At 39.1% G+C, this 14,033-nt stretch overlaps 1 protein-coding gene across 1 annotated transcript; it reads left to right on the plus strand.

Annotated features, from left to right (window-relative positions):
* The first annotated feature begins 778 nt into the window (after positions 1-778).
* On the plus strand, positions 779-4,681 carry LOC133786429 (cytochrome b561 and DOMON domain-containing protein At3g07570). The gene is made up of 4 exons (XM_062225478.1): positions 779-1,051; positions 1,137-1,545; positions 3,210-3,496; positions 4,288-4,681. Exons 1-4 carry the CDS (start codon positions 875-877, stop codon positions 4,519-4,521), a joined length of 1,107 nt encoding a protein of 368 aa, XP_062081462.1. The 5' UTR covers positions 779-874; the 3' UTR covers positions 4,522-4,681.
* The last annotated feature ends 9,352 nt before the right edge of the window (positions 4,682-14,033 follow it).

The following is a 14,033-nucleotide window of genomic DNA, read 5'->3' on the forward strand; positions in this document are numbered from 1 at the left end:
AAACTAGTCCCGTGTATCTATTTCCACATAATCTATATGCAAAGTAATGATATGATATATTTATCATGATAGCTTTCACAAACTAATCCTGAAAAAGGACAATTATATATGAAATGTTTTGAATTGAATATTAGCTTATAGTGTTTTGAAAAAGAGAAAAATTGGACAACATTCAACACTAATCTAATCTTTGTTTGAAAACCTACTCAATGGTTGTTGAATACAGAACAAAGGCAAACTAGTTTATGCCAATAATTATTGACATAATTTTTTTTTTCTTTTTGTAAATTCTATTTCTAACTATATTATACTTATTAAAATATAGTAATACACACAAGTAACGTAGAGAAAATCTACCAACCAATTTCATATGTTGAAATTCAACATTTTGACCCATGAATAAAAGAAAGTATAGCAAATCATTATTGAATTAGAAGTAGAACATAACACATTCACATTATATTATAGAAAGAAAATATAATTAATTGCTAAATTAAGCTTTTTTCTTTTTTCTTTTTCACTGTATGAATTTTGAATTCATCTGTATTAAAACGTCACAACCGGATGCGTTATGTAAAAGCTACATGTTCTCACCTAATATTTCCTCATATTGCAACATTTCTTATCGTCAATTCCAAAATATTCATATCATTACTTAATTAATATGAAGAATCATTCAATTATTAATCTATTTAAAAAAAATTATAAAATTAAGTTGACATTGTCAACTAATTCCAGGTAAGTTTAGATGGCCATACCATAATCACCAACTACTACTACTACTACTACTTTCTCTGTTTCATATCATCTAAAGAAACAGATAACCCTGTTCTGTTTCAATTCAACTATAATCTTCAGAGAAAATCTTCCAAAAATGAAAACCCCAAATACCAATTTCTTCATCTTCATCATCCTCGCCCTTCATTTCTCAGGTCTCGTTTTTTCCCAAGACTCCTGCAACTCCAAGCTCAACCTCAAAAGTCGTTTACCGTTTGATGCAACTTCCCTCAGCTGCCTCCCCGTTTGGGATGCTGAAGGTTTCGTCTTAAGAGTAAGTTTCACCCCACTTTGTCATATATATATATATATACATATAATCTGTACTGATTGGAATGTGTGTATGTATAATTGTGCAGTACGAGCGGAGCGCGGCGAATGGGAGCATATGGAGCTTCGTTCTTTCGGCACCGGATCCGAACTCGTTCGTGGCCATGGGGTTTTCGACCACCGGCAGAATGGTGGGTTCGAGCGCGATCGTTGGGTGGGTTGACTCGGCCGGAACCGCGATGATAAAACGGTATTATCTGGGCGGAACCTCGCCGGCTCTGGTGGTCCCAGACCAAGGGAACGTGACTGTGGTGGAGGGCTCATCGGCGGTGGTGTTGGAATCGTCGCGGTTGTATCTGGCTTTTCAATTGGATATGGGTCAGCCTTCGTCTCGCCTGATTTACTCCGTCGGACCCAACGGATTTCTTCCCGTCGGACCCAATTACCGCTTGACGGAGCACCGGAACAAGGTCTCCACCTCCATTAATTATTCCACTGGTAAGAACTATCTATATTCGACTCTCTTCATTTTGTCGTTTTCAAGTTTTTCTCGTCGTTTCATGAATTTTATAATGAAAAAAATAACAACTAAAACTTAAAAATAAATATTCTTAATTTTAGTCTTAATGTGAATCTGAATCATATTGAGACAAACACAAAATGTGTCAATACATATTGAGAATATTTTTAACTGGGTTTTGATTGTCGTTTGAATATTTATTGTCGTTTTCAACAATCATTTTAAAATCTAAGAAAATATAAAGAAAAGGGTTTTTGTCTTTTATTTAAAAAATATATATGTGTATATATATTCAACTTGCAATGAACAAGGGAAGATTATTTTATGCCCACCTTGAATAGATGTCATCTTCTAATTGGAAAATAAAATAAATAAATTTTAAAAGAATAAAAAAGTGGCTCATGATAGCTCGAGTTTACCTGCTCCCACCACTTGAGATCATGGCTTGTGGTTTTTGATTCAGTCTAGTCAATTTTGATTATTGCTAATTTTTTTAATCATCACATATCTTAAAAAAAATATTTATATATAAGTATCTTTTCATGTAACTTAACATGATATCTTAATACTTTAGTAATTGAAAATTGTGATTCTGTAAATAGTTTTGATTCTAATATATTAAGATTTTTTTATTTAGATACTATTAATATTTATGATCAAATTAATGAATATTTAATGAACAATGGAATTATTTAAAACGTTAATTTAGGATCGATCTTTATCAAAGTTAGTCAGTATTGATGAAAGTTACTTATTATTATTCTAAGAGTAATATTTTATTATTACTCAAATGGGTTGGATGGAGTAGGTTAAAATCTACTAATCTTGGTCAATCCTACATAATATTGAATGCTACAAATTTGATTATTTGCTCGACAAGTTACATTTGTTTAGGTCTATCATTCTTATTTTTCTTTTACAAACTAAATGTCAATCTTAATCCTAAACATTATCCTATTTTCTCTTATAATTATCACATTTACTTTATTGAATCAAAACCAGACTATATCATACAGAATTATGTTAAGCCCAACTTATCAATTTCAATGTCGAATTTGATAATAAAAATAAATAAATAAGCATATATCATATTTGACACATCATTTTGATATTGTCATTTAATACAATACTATTTGAAATAAATATTAAAAAGTAATAATTAAAATTAATCTTTTTTTTCCTCAAATTTTTATTCATTGAAGTTAAGTAATTATCATTAATGATTACTAATACTCAGTACATATTAGATATTAAAACTAATTAAATTGCCATTTGACAATTAAGAAATAACATTATGAGGTTTAGCATATACTAAAATTTAACTTGGACGGTTTTTTATCTTTAGTTTCAAATAATTATAAATTTGTAAAAAAAAAATAGTATCTCAGTTTAATAGTTTGGATTTTTCTCTTTCTCGAACTTAGTCCGCAATAAGAGACCAACAACGAAAATCCCAACAATTTTTAAGTTAATTGTTGATGAGACTAGTATTAAAATACAAAAAGACTCAAAATGCTATAAATATTATATTTTTAATTGCCTTGAAAATATGTTAATAGTATAAATAATTTTTGTGTGTCCAAATTATAATTATTAGTGGTTTTTCAAAAGAAAAATGAATGATGATTGGTGTTGAAAACAGGTCAAACAGCTTCAGAGAAGGCACCACATCTAAAGCTAAGAAGAAGCCATGGAATAGTGAACATGGTTGGGTGGGGAATCTTGATGGTGATCGGATCCATGATTGCTCGCTATGGTAGGAAATGGGATCCCGCTTGGTTCTATGCCCACGCCTCTTGTCAAGTTTCGGCTTTTACTTTGGGAGTTATTGGTGTCATTTGTGGTTTCCTCTTGGAAAGTCGTCTCGATAGTGATGTCTCCACTCACAAAGGTCTTGGCATTTTCATTTTGGTCCTAGGCTGCCTCCAGGTTTCTCCCTCTCTCCATGTATCCTATCTCATACCTTTTTATTTAACTAATAATATTTGCACTAAAATTATGACAATTTATTTTAACTAATTATATTTATTTAAGATAAAATTTATTATTTTAAAAAACAGTGTCACATATTAGATTTTGTATATAATTTAGTGTACATATTATTATTATTTTTATTTTATTGTATCAAATTAAAATATTATTTTGTCCATGTCATCTTTAAATTAAAGATATAAATATAATTTTCATATAACATTAAAACAATTTATTATAGCAATACTTTTTTTTATATATAATTGGCTAGGCTCAAGTGCTCCTATTCTCAAAAATTTTAAATTGGTTATAAGTATTAATAAATTAAAAAAAATATATAAAATAGATGATTTGGAAACTGATAATTACTTTTTTTTTTTAAAAGGTAAAAAATTATTTGTAAAGTAACTTATTTGAGGGGACCATAGGCTAGCCTAAAGTTAATGGTAATATACTTCTCCCCACCTCCCCTACCCTAAATTATATATATAAAAAAGAAGTAGTTAGCATAATTGTAATAAATATTTAATTTTTTTAAAAATTCTATGAGATAATTGAGAATTATTTTTATTTGTGCCACATAGGATTTTTTGCTCATAAATTATTTATTTGTATGAAAACTCATTGAATGGTATTCCCAAAAAAACCCATTAAGTGTAATTGTAAATTTATTTATAGTTTTTTTTTAAAATTAAGTACTAGAATTTTATGTTATTAATATTAAAATAAATATGGTTTGGTTTTGACAGGTGATGGCCATTTTGGCTCGGCCAGATAAAGCATCTAAGGTTCGAAAATATTGGAATTGGTACCATTACATCGTTGGAAGGGTTTTGATTATTTTTGCCATATCAAATGTTTTCTATGGAATTCATTTGGGTGGTGAAGGAAAGGGTTGGACTGCTGCCTATGCAGTTGTTCTTAGTGTCTTGTTTCTTTCTTCTGCTGTTTTTGAGTATAAGTTGTTGACTAGTCAAAATTAAATAGCTCTTTCTTTCTTTCTTTCTTAGGAGATTATTACATTCTACTCTTGTCTTGTCTTCCCATTAATTATTGATTATTTTTGAACCTCTCTATCTGTACCTTGAACTTAAATAATAATGTTTGATATATATAAATATATTATTCTCTTTTTGACAAAAATTTGTTTTAAACCACTATATTATGAACTCAATCCTCAATGAAATAACCATCCAATCTTATCCAATGTCTACATTAAATAACATTACTAGTTTTAAAACAAATGCTCATCAATTTATTTTCTCCTACACGAAGGGTGAATATGTCTTATATTCATTAAGACTATATCTGGTTAAAGAGGAAGGAAGGGAATAGGAAGAATGAAAATATAATGTTGGATTAAAATCTTAATAATGGACACATATGTATTAATGTATTATGTTATTATAAAGTTTGATACAAAATAAAGTGAAAAATTATGGTATAAGTATTATGGGGTATTAATATGCCATGGAATAAATGTGTAGAAACCATAAGTCATATTTATAATTTGATGGGGGGCCAAATTATAAATATCTAAAACTGATATTATTATCAGTTAATATATACGGTTGTGGTCCCCAAAAAACAGTATGACTCATATTCTCTCCTTCCCAATCACAGCGAAATACTCAGAGAAAAACTGCTTTCTTCGAAGATCACAACTCTCTATGTATCATATCCAACAATGACTTCAGGTTAGTGCTTCCGCTCTTGTGTTCATCTTCTTCTTTAATTTAACAAAAGATCTATAGAATTATGATTTAAGATTTCTCATATATGCATTAATAGTGACATGATTTTGGATTATGTGTTGGAGACTATTGTTTGTCTTATCCATATTTTCCACCTATGACACGTGGCATGGCCAAACGGGTCCATGGCCCACAGAAGAAGCCCGGGCCCGATCTGGGCCCAGTGAATAATGAGTAAGGAAACCCTGACAGCCCAGATCATACCAAGCTCAATGGCAGGCGAATAACACAAGCATAGTAAGGGGGCCAGAACTAAGGTGTAGGAGACGGATCCAATCAAGTGGGTTCCAAGAGAAGACTCCGCCATCAAGATTTCCGCCTTGGTAAATGAACCTGGGTCCTGATAAACGAACCAGGACTTAGGTAAACGAACTTGGATATCGGTAAACGAACCTAGACCAGATGTCCGGATAGTATGAGCCTAGTCTTCCCTGCAGCTGACATGTCTCCGAGAAGTTTGGCAGTTGGTTTCTCCAACTAACCTACAGAATGGGGTATGCACAGAACGTACACTGTTCCAGGAAACGATACTGCCACTACTCTGACAGATCCTGTCCCCAGGATCTCCTTGGTAGCCCACACGGATCAATCTGTGCTAACGTACAAAGGACAGTTGTAAGGCTTCACCACGCCTAAGCTAGCCCAATGGGCCCAGATTAACAACCGTTAATTATGTTACATTTCTTGTATTATGGCTCCGTTAGCGAGCAATTGTAATTATATCCTTATTTGGTCCAGATTAGTCATGCCCAAGTGACATGATTGTCTATAAATAGGGCCAGTCATGCACTATAGCGAGGATCTCAGATTTTCTCTTGTAAGCAAAACGCTGTTGAACTTGTAGAAAACCTCCATTGTCAAAACTCTCTAAAGCCTAATACTAGTGACTTGTGGACTAAGGCTCTTTAACGCCCCAACCACGTAAAAATTGTGATCTCATTTATTTCTTAGCCTTTCTTTCTAGCTCTTGCTTTTCAATATATTTATAGTTTCCGAAAAGACTCGATAAACATTTTGGTGCTTTCATTGAGAGCTGAAGAAAGCTTGAATCAATCTTCGTCATCTGCGAAAATGGTGAATACCCGACATACCGGGTTTGATCCCTCTCACCAGCAGCAGCAAGACAATGGAGAACCATTGCAAAACCAACCATTTCCTCAAGATCAACCAAAGGATGTGCCTTACCATGGGCCTCTACCTTATGACTCCCAGAACTTCAGCGAATGGGTGAGTACAATGAAGACTATTATGAGGAAGATAGATGGGAGTATGAAGACCACGAGGCCGAGAATCCCATTGATCCTGGCGAGAAAGATGTGAAACCTGAGCAAGAGGATCCAGAAGTGGTCCATCTAGGGCGACAGGTCCTGGACCAAGAAGCCAGGATGGCTGAACAACAAGAGACCACCTGCCAGATGCAAGAGTCCCTCTTGACTCTTTAAGCTTTTATTGTTGTGCAGGGATTTACAGCCAATCCCTCAGTCGTTCCTCCCCCGAGAATACAACAAACTGTCCCTCCTACAAGGACTGGTGTGCCCAACAACGCTACCCCTACTCCTCCTCTGGGACAATCCCTGCATCCCGGAGCCATTCCATCAAACCCAGTTCAAGAAAAAGAAAAAGGAAAAGTCAAAGTGGTTGATCCCATCGAAAAAGCAAACGCCCACAAGAATGCTTTTCCCTTTCTAAAAACCGGGGCTAACCCAAGGAAATTCCCTAGGAAAGAAAGGATGAATCCTGTCCCAGGACGGAATCATCCGAACAATACGCAGGGGAAACACCCACTGGCTACTAAGCCTCGGAACATCCCCAGACAAGACGATCAGGGAAGACGCTTTTATTCGAGTGCCTCCGTGAACAAGGATCACGGAGGGCGCAAACGCAAAGAAGAGCCAGAAACGGTCAGTTTGGGAGACAACATCCCAAGTGGATTTGCGAGACGACTTCAACGCTCGGAAGGAGGAGGCCCGAAAAGAAAAGATTCGCCCTTAAGGAGGCGACTTGAGGAACAATCTCAACGACAGGAGAAACAAAAGAGTTCCCCTTGATGATGGAATGGTCAGACAGTTCATGGAATAGCTTGCAACTCTCAAAAAGGTCACGAACTGCTTGGTCCAGAAACAAGAAGGCAGAGGTTCCGATTTTGAAGATGAAGAGAAGGAACAGTGCGCCAAGCACATCCTAGACGTTGTGTTACCCAAAGGGTTCAAGATTTCGGACATACCCACCTCTACCGGAAACACTGACCCCAAAGATCATTTGTCCCACTACAATCGCTTGATGACTGTAGTCCATGTTTGCAACAACGGCAAATTCCTGTGCTTTTCGATCACTTTAGCCGGACCCATTGAAGAGTGGTGGAAAAGGCTCAAAATGGGATCAATCTAGTCTTGGTCTGGATTGTAGTCAGCTTTCCGTAAACAATTTGTGGCCGCCCAAAAACTGGACATGGAAGTCAGTTCACTGGCCAACATCCTGCTGAAACCCTTAGGGCTTACATTCAACGATTCACAGAAGAAGCCTCAAAGACTAAGGTGGATGATGGACAGGGCCTAGTAGCTCTCCAATCCAAAATTAGAGTTGGATCCCCTCTTTGGGATGACATGCAACGCAGTAGGGTAGCCGCCCTTGAATAATTTATAAGGAGGGCACAAGGCTTCATCAATTGGGAAGAGGCTCGAATCCAAGCCTTCGGATGGCAACCAGCACCCCAGTCAACAGCAGAAACCCTTCTGGGGTATGGAGCGCAGTACCCGACAGATCTTTATTCGGTGCCTCCAGTGGTGTCCAGATTCGCTAGATCCCTCGGGGTGCCATTCATGGCCCCGACTGTCTATGGACCCACTTCATCGAGATACGCTCCGGCTCCTTCAGCCCCTTACTCTGGATATGTAGTGGCACTAGCCAGATATAGTGATACTCTCGGAGGTGCCCAACCATCCCAAACCGGAGCGGTTGAAGCGAGCATAAACCCTTCCCGGGGAAAGAGGTCTAGCAAAAGTCAGAACCGATCCGAGCCCACAAAGAAGGGAAAAAGGGGGTACGAGCCCCAGTATACGAAGTATACAAACTTGGCGGACACCCAGGATAATATCTACCTTGCAATGGGCAACGTAGTCCATTACCAGAAACCAAGTCCCATGTTTAAAGGGGGGAAATAATTCGAGCGACACCAGCAAAAGGTGTGCCTATCACAAGGACGTGGGCCACAAAACCGAAGAATGTCGTCAGCTGAAGGAAGAGATTGAGAATTTGATCAAACTGGAACATCTCTACCAATGGGTCAGGATGCCAACGAGAGTTCTAGGACTGCCAGTAGCTCCCGGACAATCATTGGCCCAGGGTGCACAGATACCGTACCGAACTCCTCAAGGAGGGTACGCTCTAGGTTCGGGAGCACAGGTCCCCAGGGGGCCCCAATAGTGCAATCGCCTGGAGGCCCTATGGCTCTCGGGCCTGGGATGCCATATCCCCCTAGAACCGCGCCTCCTCGAGTAAATGGCCACGTGGCCACCATATCGAGAGGCCCGCATCTGGGAGGACTGTCCCGAAATGATCAAAAGAGATACCTCAGCGAGCTCGATCACGAACATGAGGTGTGCCCATTAGTCTAGACTCTGGCCCCAAAGCTGATGAACTTGCCCATAACGTTCACAAAGTAAGATGCCCAGGACGTTCATTTCTCGCATCACGACCCTTTGGTCATTGATGCCAAAATCGCCAACAAAAGATTATCTCGAGTGTTGGTGGACGACACGAGCTCCGTCAATGTCCTATTCAAGCTAGCCTTCACAAAGATAGGCCTAACAGAGGTAGACCTAGCCTCCTGCCCTACTCAGATCTACGACTTCAATGGGGATTCATTGCTCCCGATGGGCAAGATTAAACTCCCCATGACACTGGGGAATGAAGTTCAGAGCTCATTCAAGTATTGCACCTTCGTAGTGGTGGATTTCCCCACTGCATACAATGTGATTTTTGGGCACCCCGCTCTAGTCGACTTCGGCGCCATCATCTCCATCCTCCGCCTATGCATAAAGTTCCCGTGTGATAACGACGAAGTGGGAACTGTACATGGAAATCATAAGAGAGCCTGAAAATGTTATCACGTATCCGCCCGACCAATCTTCATGATCTGCGAAGAACCTCTTGAAGAGGAAAATGCTGATCTAATCCCACCACCGCAGCCAGCACGGAGGGTGGTTCGGGAATACGACGAATTGGATCCACGAATAGAGGCAGGTAGGGCATTAGAACCCATGGCGGGGGTTGAGGAGGTGTGCATCAGTGACACCGACTCGACCAAAGTAATCCGGGTAGGAAGGAACTTGAACCCAGAGGTTAGGACTGCCATAATTGCCTGGGTAAAAGAAAACCAGGACATTCTGGCCTGGTCCCATTCAGATATGACTGGGATTGACCGCAACTGTAATGCCCCAAAATCCCTAATAAGGTTTAATTGTCAGATTAGTAAGCCGAGAGGGCCATAATTGCTTTATTATGCCATTAAATGATTATATGCATGTTTATGTGAATTATATTATTTTATGATGATAAATGCATGCATGTGGGTCCACATTTTATTATAAGGGCATTTTGGTAATTTGGCCCGTTGAGGGCATAATTGTATATTTTCATGCATGTTGGTGACTTATTGATGAGGCCACATTATTATGTGAATTTTTTCGAGCTATTCGTCATGAGACGATCTTTGAAAACTAATAAACGGTTTGGTCATAACGGGGTTAATTTCGGGGCTCGGAGTGAGTCTCGGGGTAATTTGGTGATTAGTACATTACCGAGAATTAAAGGGTAATGGGTTATGATTTATTGGCATTTGAGAATGTTGGAAATAACGGGAATTGGAGAGTGTTAATTATGATTAACGAGATAGATGGGAAAGGACGGTTTTGCCCTTGGTGGCTGTTTAGGGTTTTACTTAAGCCTAGGGGTATTTTGGTCTTTTGACCTAAGGATATATATCACTTGAGAAGGTTGTAGAACTGAACCAAAACAAAGTAAAGTTTATTCTTCATCCGATCATCATTTCTCTTTCTTTTCTCTTTGAATTTTTTAGCTCCATTTGAGGCATTAAGTTAGGGAGTTGAGCTTTGAGGGTCTAGGGTTGTGTTCCACCATTGAAGAGGGTTCCATACTAAGCTTAAGGTAATATTCTAACCATAGAAACTCTGTGTAACGCCCTGGTTACCCTAGAACAGTTACGATGAACGGTGAACCGGAAACTTGACTCGCTACCCGAGTCCTTTGGTTAAAAACGTGATCTAAGTGTTATTATCAGGTTAAGGTGAAAACCAGTAAAAAGGAAAGGGTACATTTCATTAAGTAAATAAACTGCTCATGAGCCTTTCAAAATGTTTACAAGTAGTTCGTAATACAAAAGAGTTGCTATTGTTTCAGATTTACAGTTCCCGCCGGCCTAAGCGGCAAAAATAGGGAAAACCCCTAGTCCCTCTGAGAACTCCTTGACCGTGGCGGTCAGGCGGCCCTGTATGTACATCACATCGCCCAAGCTCTCCACTCAGGGTTGGTCAAGCTTCTCCTTTCCTTTACCTGCACCACTTAGCACCCATGAGCCAAGGCCCAGCAAGAAAACGCAATAAGACATGATATAATATCAACAACGATCATAATAACCATTCAGGACTATCAGTCCAAACAAATAAGTGTCAATAGCCAAAGGTCACAATAATGAGCATCGCTCCCTTTAGCCATGTGACGATAGGGTCACCAGGGCTTAACTGTCAAGTGATTCTTGCATAAGTTGATTAGGGCAGGTGTATGGTGATTAGTCACCAACATAACCTTCCTCACGACTCTAGAGTCGAAACTATGGACAACGTCCCTTAGCCATGTGACAAACGGTCACCGGGGTCATATACCTTGGCTATAATCATCTGGTCGTAGACCAGGCAAGCGCTTATAAGTTCGTCGACCCTAGGGTCGGTCTAGCATTAATGCCATAGAGCCATTCAATGCGTGATTCTCGACTTTAGAGTCGGTCCCTGACTAGTCAGTGTCATAAACAGGTAATCAGCGTTCATTAGCATTTAATATGCAATCCACGTCCACATATATCAACCAACATGCTTCAATGTCCAACCATGCATGTCATATACCTATACAGGGTGCAACTGTATTCATACACTGTTTTCTTACCTCTGGTTCGAGTGATAATTATTATATGAACGACCCCTGAGAATGATCAACCTTTAAATTCCTTGACGGTCACCTAGTCATAACCAAAATATAGGATTCATCAATAAAAATGATAACTGAGGGTTCCCAAACCAAGATCTAGCCTCTGGGACACCAAATATAACTCAACTAGGCACTAGGTTCAACCCCGAGGCCTAAGGTTTGAATCCCCAAGCTAAAAATACCTTTTTGGCTAAATCTTCCTTGATGGGCCGCGGCTCACCCTCCTGACAGGGCCATTTTCACCTTTTAAGCCATCACAGGCCACGGCACGCCATAGACAGGCCGCGACTCATTTCGCAAAACAGCCAAGAAACCAGCACGCACCAGCCAACTCTCCCCTGCGTTTTCCCTTGGAACTAACCCTTCGAACCAACTCCAAACCTCCCCCAAACACTCAATTAAACCCCCAAATAACACCCATAGCTCACCCTCATCAAACCCCAATCAAAACAACACAAAACCCCCTTTGATTCTCACTTCCCACATCAAAAACCATGAATTGAAAACTAAAACGAAAACAGAGCAACACCTGAAACCAAAGGCTAAAACTCACCTTGAAACAGGTTTTGGACCTCCCTTACAAGCTGAACCAAGCCACCAACCCAGCCTTTAAGTTTCCTTGGTTGAATCCCCACTTAGAACTCAAAACCTCAATCAAGGAAGAAGAGATAGGTGATGCACGGGAAGGAAGAGGAAGCAAATCTTTGTTTTTGCTCTGTTTAAGTCTACCACTTTCTACAGCCAACAGCCACTTAAAGTCACATATATCCTCCCTAAAATGACCAAAATACCCTTGTGTCATCCAAAACCTCTAAAACCAACACAAGGGCAAAATTGGTACTTTCCGCTTAACCCGTTAATCATAATTAACGCTTCCCAATTCCCGCTAATCTCAATATCCTCAAACACCAATAATTCATATCCCGTTACCCTAAAATCCCCGGTAACTCCATAACCATAAATATCACCCCGAGACTCACCCCGAGCCCCGAGCCCCGAGCTCAAACCTGTTATGACCAAACCGATAAATCATGTTTAAAGATCGTCTCATGTCGAAAGACTCGAACCAATCCACATTATAATGTGGTCTCACAATATATCATTAACACGCAAATAAATATTCAATTATACCCTCAACGGGCCAAATTACCACAACACCCCTGTAAACAAATGTGGACTCACATGCATGCATTTAGCATCATATTATAATATAATTCTCATAAACATGCATAAACACATTTAATGGCATAATTAAACAGTTATGGCCCTCCTGGCCTACTAATCAAGCCATTAAACCATAATAGGGAATCCGGGGCATTACACTCTGGTTCTTGCTCTGTTTTCCTTTTGGTTTTCAGTTGGGATTTTGATTTGGATAGTGAGAATTGATGGGAGTTTTTGGCAAAGGTTAATTGGCTTATGATGCCTAGGACTTGTATGTTGGGTATTTGGATTCATTTGTGAGTTTGGAATCAGGTTTTGAAGGTTGGAAATGGAGAAGTTGAAGGAGGGAAAAAACTAGGGTGAAAAATCCTGGTTGTAGTGCTACAGCGCCCAAAGGAGGGCGCTACAACGCTATCCAAGGACAGTCATCCCTGTCTGTAGTGCTATGGCGCTAGGGGGCAGCGCTACCCTGCTTTTCCATATTCCTATTTTGGGCACTTTTGAGGGTTTTTGGCTCGGGGTTTCAATTCTTAAGGCTCGGGATCGAATCTACTAAGCGTTTGAGTACGATTCGAGGTCCTGGAAGTGAGGTTTAGGTCAAGAACCTTTTATTGCTCATTTTCATTGATGGAAGTTATATTTGGTTATGACTAGGTGACCGCTAAGTGATCAAAGAATCGATCATTCTCAAGGGCCATTCTTTTATTATTTCTCACTCGAACCAGAGGTAAGAAAACTACACCCCATATGTGACATGCATGGTTATTCATGAGGCATGTTGAGTGCTTTATATTTGGACATTGATTGCATATTAAATGCTTAGCAATCTTGCTTATCTGTGAATGGTACTGACCTATGAGTTAGGAATCAGCAATGGTGTCAGTATTGATTGTGAAGCTGTGACTTATTGGTCAAGTTTGGCAGTGGTACTGAGCACTGGTCGTATAGAATTGACGTATGAGTCAAGAACAATATTAGCGTGTTTAACGCAAGCCGAAAAGATTAGATCTAATCGACATAAGCATTATCATCATAAGCATGAAATGCTTGACCGACTTTAAGTTCGATGAAAACAAAAGCGCTTGTCTAGTCTAAAGGCTAGTTACTTAGAGCCAAAGCCAAAAGGCTAAGGTGATCGACATGTCACATGGCTTAGGGAGCGGATCCCCAGAGACGGACTTATTAGCCATCCATTTAAGGAGCAAGACCCTAGAGTTGGACTTATTAGCCATCTATACAGGGAAAAGATCCTTAGAGGTTGACTTATTAGACACCTGCCCAAGGTTGTGACTCCATAGTCACTCATTTGGTTTAATTTGTGACTTACTCATCAATCACTCATCTTATTAGGGCTACAC

This window comes from Humulus lupulus, chromosome 1 (assembly GCF_963169125.1).
Source record: "Humulus lupulus chromosome 1, drHumLupu1.1, whole genome shotgun sequence".
NCBI classification, from domain to species: domain Eukaryota; kingdom Viridiplantae; phylum Streptophyta; class Magnoliopsida; order Rosales; family Cannabaceae; genus Humulus; species Humulus lupulus.

Excerpts from the sequence above, each read along its gene's own strand:
- LOC133786429 (XM_062225478.1), top strand. The coding sequence starts at position 875 with ATGAAAACCCCAAATACCAATTTCTTCATCTTCATCATCCTCGCCCTT. Across the intron at positions 1,546-3,209 it reads CTCCATTAATTATTCCACTG|GTCAAACAGCTTCAGAGAAG; the intron begins GTAAGAACTATC and ends TGTTGAAAACAG. Across the intron at positions 3,497-4,287 it reads TGGTCCTAGGCTGCCTCCAG|GTGATGGCCATTTTGGCTCG; the intron begins GTTTCTCCCTCT and ends TGGTTTTGACAG.